The sequence below is a fragment of the Sinocyclocheilus anshuiensis genome, unplaced genomic scaffold (assembly GCF_001515605.1).
Source record: "Sinocyclocheilus anshuiensis isolate Anshui unplaced genomic scaffold, SAMN03320099.WGS_v1.1 scaffold804, whole genome shotgun sequence".
Lineage (NCBI taxonomy): Eukaryota > Metazoa > Chordata > Actinopteri > Cypriniformes > Cyprinidae > Sinocyclocheilus > Sinocyclocheilus anshuiensis.
Window position 1 is genome coordinate 650,704 of NW_015557098.1, and position 11,780 is coordinate 662,483.

The 11,780-nt window shown below is 36.3% G+C and overlaps 2 protein-coding genes across 3 annotated transcripts in view; one reads left to right on the top strand and one right to left on the bottom strand.

Annotated features, from left to right (window-relative positions):
• The window catches only part of LOC107677457 (valine--tRNA ligase, mitochondrial), a 23,641-nt gene extending 19,757 nt beyond the window's left edge, over window positions 1-3,884 (bottom strand). The window contains exons 1-6 of the mRNA XM_016472366.1: window positions 3,809-3,884; window positions 3,374-3,440; window positions 3,171-3,268; window positions 2,905-2,986; window positions 780-899; window positions 656-681 (exon numbers count right to left, since the gene is read on the bottom strand). Coding sequence (XP_016327852.1) covers window positions 656-681; window positions 780-899; window positions 2,905-2,986; window positions 3,171-3,268; window positions 3,374-3,433 — 386 coding nt within the window. The 5' untranslated portion in view covers window positions 3,434-3,440; window positions 3,809-3,884. The remainder of the gene's footprint in view (window positions 1-655; window positions 682-779; window positions 900-2,904; window positions 2,987-3,170; window positions 3,269-3,373; window positions 3,441-3,808) is intronic.
• Window positions 3,885-6,432: 2,548 nt separating this feature from the next.
• On the top strand, window positions 6,433-10,272 carry LOC107677477 (protein phosphatase 1 regulatory subunit 11-like). 2 transcript variants are annotated; one of them, XM_016472398.1, is made up of 4 exons: window positions 6,433-6,451; window positions 7,453-7,700; window positions 8,806-8,914; window positions 9,197-10,272. In XM_016472398.1, exons 2-4 carry the CDS (start codon window positions 7,623-7,625, stop codon window positions 9,376-9,378), a joined length of 369 nt encoding a protein of 122 aa, XP_016327884.1. In that variant the 5' UTR covers window positions 6,433-6,451; window positions 7,453-7,622; the 3' UTR covers window positions 9,379-10,272. The 2 variants fall into 2 exon arrangements, with proteins under 2 accessions (XP_016327884.1, XP_016327883.1); XM_016472397.1 differs by lacking the exon at window positions 6,433-6,451 and having other exon boundaries at window positions 7,416-7,700.
• Window positions 10,273-11,780: the final 1,508 nt, after the last annotated feature.

Sequence of the window (11,780 nt, forward strand, 5' to 3'; positions counted from 1 at the left end):
TATATATATAGATAAAATTCATTATGCACAAATGAATGAAATACCTGTGCCAAATGCCATATCGACCATAGAGTCAGTGACAATGGGTAATAAGCGCTCTGTGAATGGATGCCTGCAGTGTTTGCCATGAAGATCCTGATGAGAAAAGAATGAATATGTGCTAGAAAAGTGCTAGAACTACAGCTCTGGTTGTAACCTAAAAATATTCAGTCATCTAAGTCACTTTAGCATTGTAGACATACTGCCTACTGCATACTAAATTTATCAAATGTAGTATGAGTAGTACAGTAATATCCTATTTGAACACAAGTACAGTCATGTAAAGTCCTATCGTAAGCACAGAGTATATAACAAAAAATCCATTCGAAAACCAATGTAGCTTTACTTTATATCGAGTGTCATCAGGATGAATAGCAATGGCCACGTCTCCCAGCATCGTCTCTGGACGAGTGGTTGAAACTGCAACTTCTCCTTCTAAAAAAAAATAAAATAAAAAATAAAAATCACACCTTAGAACCAAACGGGTAAAACAACATCTGGAGAAATAGAGCAAACTGAAAAAGTCTACTCACGCTGTCCCTCCAGTGGATATGCAAATGTAACCATGATCCCAAATTCCACTTTCTGCTCATAGCCAGGAACAGACAGAAGAGTCCTGCCAGACAGCTCCTTTGAGTCCACCTGAGCACATCAAATCATGAGTTAGTCTGCAAGAAATGTGTGGCCAGTGTGTCATATACAGTGTCATCTGTAGGTTGTGGACCGGCTCAGTGATGTACCTCTATATCGGAGATGGCTGACTCTAACGCACAGCTCCAGTTGACCAGACCTTCAGAGCGATAGATGAGCCCAGAGTCACACAGCCTGATAAAGGCCTCTGTCACAGCACTGCTGAAACCCTACAGAAAAAAAAACAAAAAAAACAATGCATGTTTAAAACATGTTGAAGAAAAAAAAGGTCTCCTGAGTCATGAAGGAGATGGAGAAGAAAAAATGTGTTGATATTAGTTCCAGTTCATTTGTCATAATGGAAATCCTTGTGGAAAAATTGGGGGGGGGAAAGGGCTTAATTTTATTGAATGTGCACTTGTAGCGTACTTCAAATCCTAAAAGTATGTTTTAAAAAAACTGTAATTGCAGATAATATTACTGAAATAAAAGGCCACTTGAGTGAACTTAAAGAGAGCACACTTCCATGATTAGGTTTCTTAACACGCTTAAGTTAACCTTAATAATGTCAAATTAAATGTTTTACTTTGAAGCACATTTTAAATTGTAATATTTTGTAATAATCTTTTGTCATGCTTTAAAAAGTACACTTATTGTTACTGACTAACATACTAATGCACATGTAAAGCACACTTTAGTGTGTTTTTCTAATATATTTGCACTAAATTGCAACTTCATCATTACAATTGTGTAATTACAAATATATCTAAAAATACACAACATACAAGTTTCAATACAAATGACATTTAATGTAAATTTTGGTTTACCATTAAACTTTAATCATATTTCAAGTACAAAAGACATATTATAAAATTACATATTAAGTGGATCAACAAAGCACTCTAAATTTCAGCTAATTGCATTAAATATACATTATAACATGAATTTTCATTTGAAAATAACACATTTGCAAATTCAAATGAAAATAACACGTAATTACATGTCTAAAAACATTAAAAATAAGTATGTATATGTATAAATATGAACTGAATGTAAAGTGTATTATTTACATAGTAAGTGCCCTTTTAAAGTGCCCCTATTATGCCATTTCGAATATTGCTTTTCATGCAGTGTGTAATGTAGCTTTATGTGAATGTAAACGATCTGCAAAGTTATAAAGCCGAAAGTGCATGATAAATAACGTTAGTCTCCCAAAAGAAAGAATCGACTCTGAACAGCCTAAACAAGTCGTCAGTAATTCAAATCCCACTTCTGTGACGGCTACACGTCACTGGGTAACACATTTGCATAATGCCCATCTATGTTCTACATTGGCCGGCCAAGAACAACTTGACCCTTCTCTCAAACACTGCAGCTTGTTCATGTGGTAAACATGTCGAGAAGATGCTGTGTCCTACGCTGTGAAAGTAAATTTATTTTTATTTTCACTTCCGAAAGATGAGGCTGCAAAAAATCAGTGGTTGAAATAATTTTTTTCCACTGTACCACAGCAGTACAACCCCAATATTTTTTGGTGTTCCTGCCATTTTACTGACGACTGCTTCTCTAATCTCGGGGAGTTCAATGCGGGATTCACAAAACACTTGCTCTTGAAAAATCGGCTCAGTACCCAGTTTATTTGGACCAGCTGGCTCCACTGAATCACACACAACCAGTAAGTATGATAAATAATAGATGCTTATATTTTGTATCGAGTGTTCCAAATACGGAACTATGGCAATGTGCTGTACGCGGTAGACCAATCACAACAGACTAGGCCATCTGACCAGTCAGAGCAGAGGAGGCTCATGGAAAGGAGGGGTTTAGAGAGACTGAATCTTAGAACTGCTTTGAACGAATCGTTTGAGAATCGTTGAAAAATGAGGTGATATTAAATGCATATTTTGAGAAAACGAAAGCGTTTTTTGACCTTGCATGCATGTAAACCTATTGTAGGAGACTCCCAAAACAATATTAGGAACTTTAAAAATGGCATAATTGGGGCATTTAAAAAAAATGTATGTTAAAGTATACTTTTTTTCACAAGAGAATGGATGGTCAGGTTGAGGTGAATTGCATTGTGGGATACATTAATTAGATATCCTATTCTTAGAGACAAAATGCATACTGTGCATAGTATACACAGACTGCATACTGCAGGAACAGTATGGATATCATAGAAGAATGCTATTCCACACCAAGCCCTTGAGAAAACTGAGAATAACTTTTCATTACCGGATCCATCGTAAAACAGGCTCTGCTCCAGTCAAGAGATGCACCTAGTTTTCTCAGCTGATAATAAATCTCATCCCCCTTTCTGAAAAAAAAAGTTGAGTTGAGCTGAATTGAATTAAAAAAAGAAAGCAGTCCTTATAGTTACCATTTGAACATATAATAATACAATAGATGCACTAGTAGCATACTAAAGTCCTAAACCACTTCAAGGCTCTGAATGTAAGGACAAAAGGAGGACAGCAAAAGACAGACAGACAGAGACTTACTCATTTTTCCATCTCCAGACCTGTTTGAGGAACTCCTCTCTACTGTAGTCCTGTCTGCACTGCCCCTGCTCCCTCATCAGCTTCCTCTCAACCACCGACTAACACACACGGACACATCAGAGATCATTCTGAACAGCTAATATTCATACAAACGGACACCTAAGCATCCTTTTTACCATTTAACAGATGAGGAGATGGGATACCTGTGTTGCAATCCCAGCATGATCACAGCCAGGAAGCCACAGCACCTTGTAGCCCTGCATCCGGCGCCTGTATAAAATGATCTGATGAAATGGTCTGATCATCTTGGATTAAGAGTCCATTTATAAAGATATTTTATATACAGTGGGTACGGAAAGTATTCAGACCCCCTTACATTTTTCACTCTTTGTTATATTGCAGCCATTTGCTAAAATCATTTAAGTTAATTTTTTTTCCTCATTAATGTACACACAGCACCCCATATTGACAGAAAAACACAGAATCGTTGACATTTTTGCAGATTTATTAAAAAGGAAAAACTGAAATATCACATGGTCTTTAAGGGGGTCTGAATACTTTCCGTACCCACTGTATGTATTGCTGAGGCATGTTATGTTACAGAGTAATAATAATCAAAGAGTTTATTAAAATGGTACCAGCGAGCCAAAGCATCTTCTATAGCCACTGTCAGCGCATGTCCGAGATGTAAAGTGCCGGTCACATTCGGCGGTGGAATACATAAGGAGAAATATTTATCAACTGCATGGGGCTGTTTACTCTGAGGAAGAAGATTAAAAAAAAAACATGGTTAAATAATTATTAATCTACTTGCACTACTGTTTCACTACTTGTGTCAGTAAGATTTTTATGCAATTTAAAATAACTCTTTTCTGTTTAAGTATATATTATAAAATGTCATTTATTCCTGTGATCAAAGCTGAGTTTGCAGCAGCATCATTACTCCAGTCTTCAGTGTCACACGATCCTTCAGAAATCATTCTAATATGCTGATCTGTTCAATAAATGTTTCTTATTATTATTATTAATGCTGAAATGAATGCTTTCTCACATTTTTGTGGAAACCGTGATATTTGTTCCCGGATTCTTTGATGAATAGAAAGTTCAAAAGAACAGCATTTATTTTAAAACAGAAATCTTTTGTAATATTATAAATGTCTTTACTGTCACTTTGAATCAATTTAATGCATCCTTGCTGAATAAAAGTATTAATTTCTTTCTTTTTTTAATCTTACAGAAGCTAAACTTTTGAACAATGGTGCATTTCTATATTAATTATTCATTTATTTATTTGTTTTCACATATATTGTTTACTTCAGATTTTAAAGGCATGAGGAAATGGAAGATTGTGGGAAGGGCAGAGTGGTGTCTAAAAGAGAGGACGTTTGGAAGACATGGGAATACAGAGATTGCTGATAGGGATGATAGCAACAGACATCTATAATAACTGCATTAGTCAGACACCATGAAAAAATCCAGAGCATCAAAGAACAGTAACGCAAGACAAAACAGGAAGAGGAAAAGCATTCTGTTACCTTTCTTCTCTCCAGGTACGAGTGCAGCAGTGTATGTTATTTTCTCTTTATCTGACCAGCTCAGTCCAGGATCATTAACATGCTGCAAGGGTTAAAGTCGTGTTAAGGCTTTATGGCTTTAAACCAAATGACACATGCATTTTGATATGTATAACCCACACTACTGAGTATGGCCTTCTCCCGCGCTTGTCTGCGTTTGGCTTTCTCTGCTTGTGTCCTGGGATGATGTGAAGGCTGTGTGCTAGATGAGCTTTGAGAGCAGAGTCTGCATCCCCATGTGCTCCAGGCCTTCTGAAGATCTCTGCTCCAGATTCTGGGTGACGCCACATGCACAGCCATCCACATGTCCTGAAATCTGGAGCCTTTCAGACTGAAACTAATGTGAAAAGATGAACAACAATTTGTCTTTTAAACTAAATGTGATAGACCTTTTTTTTTTTTTGTAATTATTTAATTTGTGCATTACATTTGAAAATTTTAGTAAAGAAACAAAACAAAAATGTTAAACTTTTTTTAGACATTGCACCATGGTATTTTTTGTTACTAAAACCTAAAGGTATTGTGAAACTTACACATTAAAAAATAGAAATGGCAAATAACTGAAATAAGTAGTTAAGTACTAAAAATAAAAAAATATATATATACATATATATCTATAGAAACATACATAGAAATATTTAAAAAGTGTTTTTATAAATATCAGTTGAAAAATGTAAACTAAAAAAGCTGGCTACTATTCAAATAAGTTTTGGTAACTACTTAAAATACTAAAACCTAAAATCAAATTAAATACAAATTAAAAGTTATATTGACATTAAAAATAAACAAATAAAAATGACAAAAGCACATAACGAAATGACAAAAACTTAATTAAATAGTTAAATAAATAATTTAATTTAAAAAAATGAAAGCGAATTCAAAATATAAATAAATACTATTATAGCATATAAATAATAAGAAAATAACACTGCTTGGAGTTTCATGTAAATGCAATAGAACATGAATATGGTAATCATTGAGCACAATTGTATAACAAAACAATAAGAAACACGTACAAATACAGGGTCAAATGTGTTTGGCAATGAAGGTTCGTGTTTTTAAAAATATTATTAATATATGCATTCTGCAACTTCATGACATACATCTTCTATAGTATACACATCTAATAGTATGATCAGAGAAATGCTGCATATGAAAATGACAAATAAAAGGTCTAAAAGGAAAGTACCTTCACTCAGTGTGTGCTGTCACAGGGCGCAGACATATTGCGGATACGGCAGTGGCTGTTCCCACTAATATTTTTAGGTCTAAAATTCCACATGATAAAAAACGCAGATGAGTGACTAACAAAAAAGCTGCAAACAATCAACGTTAAATTACACTGGATTATACTTCCTTCTCGCTAAATTCTCGTAGCGTCCGCTGTTCCCTATCGGATAGTTTTTAAAGGAACACTCAGCGGCTGCGGCTCAAGAGCTAACGAGCGGCCTATATAGACAGCATAGTGAGCATCAAGGGTGCGTTGTGCGTTCCAAGATCGTTGCAATTTTTGGTGTTTTTTGATTCAACACAGCATATTTAGAAATACAATTCAGCTGAGCTGACTCCAAGCAACTATATTGTCTGAAAATCCTGTCTAGGTAGTCAGCTCACTTTTTTTTTAAACACAGTCAACTTCGGGAACCGGTCCGTCCATAAATGCGTCCTTCCGAGGAGTGATTAGACTGGCGCAAATTCATCTCATGCGTTCTCCTCCAATGGAATGCCAGAAGTTTACGATTGCGAATGGGCAAGAGTTCAAGAAGATCATAACTGACATGGATGTTGTGCCTGATCTTATTTGTATTCAAGAGTCATGGTTAAGACCACACTTGGAATTTGTCTTGCCAGGGTATGGTTCTGTTAGATGTGATAGAATTGGATCACAAGGTGGAGGATGTGTAACATTCATTAAAGATAATCTAGCATATAGAAGGATAAATGTTCAAAATGAATATGAATGTGTAGTTATAGAAATATGTAGTCCCAGAGGAAACATAAAATTAGTAAATTTTTACAATCCATGCAAGAAGTTATCAATGCAAATATCTCAAGACATTATACCAAGTGTTAACAGAAGAGAAATAGGGGATTTTGGGGGCAGATGAGAAAATGTGTGAATGTAGCAAGGCTCTCTTTAATTTTCTTAAAGATACAGGATTAGAGCACAGCATATAGGAAATGGGAATTGGTTTTTAATTTTATTTATTTTATTATTTTTTTTATGATTATAACTATGCTAAGTACATGAAGCCCTGAAGTTGCACACCCCGGTACAGTAGGTGGCGGTATGCACCTGAACAAGTTGGTTGCGACCCGCCAATAAAACCAGAGAGAGAGAGAGAGACGTCATCATTCATTCAACAGATAATGGGACCCCACAAGGAAGTGTGTGTAGCCCAGTTTTATTTAACATAATGATAAATGACATATTTTCAATGATTGGACAAGGATTTGGTAAATCTTTATATGCGGATGATGGTGCCTTGTGGAAAAGGGGAAGAAATTTAGTATTTGTGGATAGTAGTATGCAGAAAGCAGTTAATGAAGTGGAAAAATGGGTAAATAAGTGGAGTTTTAGACTGTCAGTATAGAAAAAACTAAAGTGACATGTTTCTCAAAAAAGTAGAAATCACCCAATATTAACCACAAATAAAAAGAGAGAGAGAGAGAGAGAGAGAGAGAGAGAGAGAGAGAGAGAGAGAGAGATCTCATGCGTTCTTCTCTGATTCATATTGCGTCCAGCTCGACATCCTGACGCGCCAACCGAGAGCTGAAGTCGACGTTTTTTTAATATCTTTTAAACCGAGAGCAGACTTTCGTCGATTTAAGGCGACCGAGCGCCGCTGTGAAGGTTTGTTCGGGTTTGATCAGCGCTATGGCGGAGGTACAAGGTACATCGAGTGAGACGATAACGGAGACCGTTCAGACGGGCACACCGCCTCCACCCCAGCAGGTACTCTGCCCTGCTTTCTGTAGACACCATCACGAGCCACAGTTACCCCGAATCATTCAGGTACAAGAACTGAGAGCCCGCAGCCCGAAGGCTCTTGCGATTAACTAACGTTAATCGTTTTGTGGTTAGCATATCGAGTAGTTTAAATAGACTGACTAGATACCAGCATAAGGCCTGTTTAGTAAGCAACATGTTCTCAACTGGTTTGGCAGTGTGTTATGATCACAACAGAAATCCACCTGGAAATCTCCCCTTAGAGATAATAAATTAAACTGTGAAAGCTTTTTACAGCACAAACACTTTTATAACACTTACAGCACAACAAGTGCATGGGATAGTACTAGGGTTATTATTAAAGTTAACTAAACCTAAAACCTTAAAAATAAACATTTTCGTTACTTAAAAATAAAATAAACGTTAACTAAAATAATTAAACTTATTTCAGCTGGTTGCCAAGGCAACTTTTCTCATTTGTATTTAAACATTTTCGTTTAGCTTGATGTACTAAAAACTAAAATGAATAAAAACTATATTAGACATAATATATATATAAGTAAAAATTACAAATCCAACAAAATTACTAAAACTTTAAAGGAAATTAAAATGCAAACGAAAAATATATCAATTCCAAATGTTAATAAAAACTATAACAGTATTTTAACTTACTTTTATTTATATGTAAATATGTATGTTTATTTATACGTTTATTTTTATTTAAAGTTTATTATTTTTCAAATTTGTAATGAAAAATACTAAAATGGTGTGACAAAATAGTGATACCATATTAAAAGATTACCATATTCATATACCATCATGCATAGTATTTTACAGTAATTTCAACAATGGTAGATATTGCTATGGTGTACTGCATGTCTAGCAGATGTTGGTGTAACCGTAGTACAGTACGTAGTAAGATCCCATGTTAATTCATTGTGGTTTTACAGTAGTAACAACACAAAGCCAAAACAATGGTGGATGTGAAAAGTGTAGCTGTCATTGTCATCATCATCATCGTCTAACTATTAATGGTTACTCAGATCTGTAATAACATTTAATAATGCAAGTAATATTCTCCATATGATGGCCTGGTTTTGTGTGCTTTCAGGAGGGCAGAAGCCTGACCATCAAGCTCAGGAAAAGGAAGACGGAGAAGAAAGTGGAGTGGTCCAGTGACACGGTGGACAATGAGCATCTGGGCCGGAGGTCTTCAAAGTGTGAGGCTTGTTTTGTTAGCGTAGCTCTGAATCCATTATGGATGGTCATTCAGTTTGGATATTCATCGAGGATTTCTTATATAAAATGAGAATCTGCTTCATACTTGAAAACTGTGCAGGACAGCTCTGCATCTGGGCCAGATTTTAAATAGCTGGTTTTAAATGACCTGCGTCTGCTCAAAGCGGCCTGTTGAATGCTTCGTTTCTTTAAATAGAACGTCCTCAGCTTATTTGTTTTTTTTCCGCCGCCACGTTCTTCTAAAATCGCTTTGATGTGTTCAGGTTGCTGTATTTATGAGAAGCCTCGACAGTTCGGCGAGTCTTCCTCGGAAAGCGAGGGGGATGACGAGGAAGGCTGCGGAAGCGCGCACTGCATTCTGGGACACGGGAGAAGAGACCATGGACAGAGGGAGGGTGGAGGGGGCACAGCGCCCCCTAGCTCTGTGGGAACAAACCCTCACTAGAAGTTGAGGCGAGTGGGAGAGTCGGTTTGGAGGGAAGGGTAACGGACGGCGTGGGCACTACATTCATAATCCCTCATCCTCACTCACACTCAATTACATCACACTTTGACTGGGTGTCAAAAGCTTTTTGATGAATGAAAGCTTGTAGAGCAATGCAATGTGATTCGTTTTCTCCTCTGTCATTAGTTTGATGACCAGGAGAAGACTTTTTTGCGATCTGAATGCTGCAGAAAATTTGTTGTACATAGGACATTGGGTTTTATTTCTTTTGTTAAATGTATATTTATTTGTTTGCATTTAACAACTTGATCTTATCAGTTTTGTGTCCACAAACAATATTTTAATGGATTAAAACCTTAAAATATGATTCAGGAGGGTTATAGCTTCTAGTTCGAATCAAGTGGATTTAAAAGGAATAAATGCAGTATAAAAAGGAATTTTATATCAAATATAATTTGCCTTGCGGTGTCACAATTCTAGCAGCAGTATTTCTTCATATCACTTGAGGAACTTCAAGCGTAGTATGTGTTGTGTGCTATAGTGAATTTAAAACGTGACAAGGTTCAGGAACTCAACCCTTTGGATATTTTTTACAAGGGTGCATTAAACCATCTCTATCAGCCGTCAATGTTTGATTGAGTTATAGTGAGACTCCCCTCAGACAATCGGACTAGTCAGAGACTCGGCATGTACGTGCAAAGACATCGATGTGTTTAAAACTTAGTGAAGTGGACTGAGAAACATCTGTGATGCTTTACTTCATTCTGAATGCGAGTTGAGAACGTCAGCTTGATCATTACACAAAACTGACCGAAAATAAAGCGCAGCAGTGAAATTAAAGAAATAGTTCAACCACATATTAATATTTGCTGAAAATGTACTCTCCCTTTAGGCCATCCAAGATGTAGATGATGTAGATGTTCATCAGAAATGTAGCATTGCATCACTTTCTCACCAATGGATCCTCTGCAGTGAATGGGTGCCGTCAGAATGAGAGTCCAAACAGCTGATAAAAACATCACAATAATTCACACCACTCCAGTCTATCAATTAATGTCTTGTGAAGTGAAAAGCTGTGTGTTTGTAAGAAAATAAATCCATAATTAAGACTTTTTTTTACTTCAAGCCACTGCTTGAGGCTAAAATATGAGGCCATAATCCATAATGTTGCTTTCTCCAGTGAAAGTGTCATCTTGTCTGAATCAGGAGAGAAATATGCACAGATCAAACACAGTTTATAGGCAAAAACAGTTCTAAATGAATATGTTGGTAGATTTTGATGAGAGAGGACAACAGGAGATGAACCTTTTCCACTGGAGAAAGTGTTATTTTGGCCAGACGTGACAGTTTCAAGTTATAACACTGACTAATGATGGATTTGTTTCTTAGAAATGTGTAGCTTTTCACTTCACAAGACAGTAACTGATAGACTGGAGTGGTGTGGATTATTGTGATGTTTTTATCAGTTGTTTGGACTCTCATTCTGATGGCACCCATTCACTGCAGAGGATCTAATAGTGAGCAAGTGATGTAATGCTACATTTCTCCAAATCTGTTCCAATGAAGAAACAAACTCCGCTACATCTTGGATAGCCTGAGAGTGAGTAAAGTTTCAGCAAATTTTCAGTGCAATTGATCTGAAAATGTGTAGATTTAGAATATTTTCCTTTCATTTGCATGCCTTACACCAAATGCAGGGAAAATGTTTTGTGTGTGATATAGAGGATCACCCTGTGACATGTAAGGAGTTTCATCTCATCCTGGGAAATATGGCTGCTTTTATTTGGCAGCAATTGTTATAAAATCCAGCTAAAAGTGGGTGACTTGAGCTTTAAGGTATAAATGGATTATATGTGGTATAAAGAGCACGGGAGAGTGCATGGCTGAATGCTGGCCAAGACCAAACGCACATAGCATCATATTTCCTCTGATGTCACATACAGTTTACAGTTGATCCCCATCAGGACCGTCACTGCAGTCATCAGCATCCCAGCATTCACATGCATCTGTCGTCCCTTTACTGTGGATGCACCTGTATGTACAGAGCAAAGGTCATAGAATGGATTTAACATGAATAAACAGATGTTAAATTATGTTGTTTATATCTATTAAATGCTTAATGGCAACCTGATTGTGTTTGACTCTCATCGTGATTCTGTTCAGTCCTTATGAAATGTACATTTATATAATGATTCATGTGATGCATTATTAAGAGTTCAGAAGCTATGACGTTTTAGATCAGTCATGTGGAAAGTGACTCATAATTTAAAAATATACATTAGCAGCATGGAATGGAGATGTGGCTCAGTGGTGTTATTGTTAACTAAAACTAATGTTTGTTAACGCTGAAATATAATAAAATAAGTTGGCAACTAACTGAAATTGCTAATTGCAATACTTAA

Excerpts from the sequence above, each read along its gene's own strand:
- LOC107677477 (XM_016472398.1), top strand. The coding sequence starts at position 7,623 with ATGGCGGAGGTACAAGGTACATCGAGTGAGACGATAACGGAGACCGTT. Across the intron at positions 7,701-8,805 it reads CACCGCCTCCACCCCAGCAG|GAGGGCAGAAGCCTGACCAT; the intron begins GTACTCTGCCCT and ends GTGTGCTTTCAG. Across the intron at positions 8,915-9,196 it reads GGGCCGGAGGTCTTCAAAGT|GTTGCTGTATTTATGAGAAG; the intron begins GTGAGGCTTGTT and ends TGATGTGTTCAG.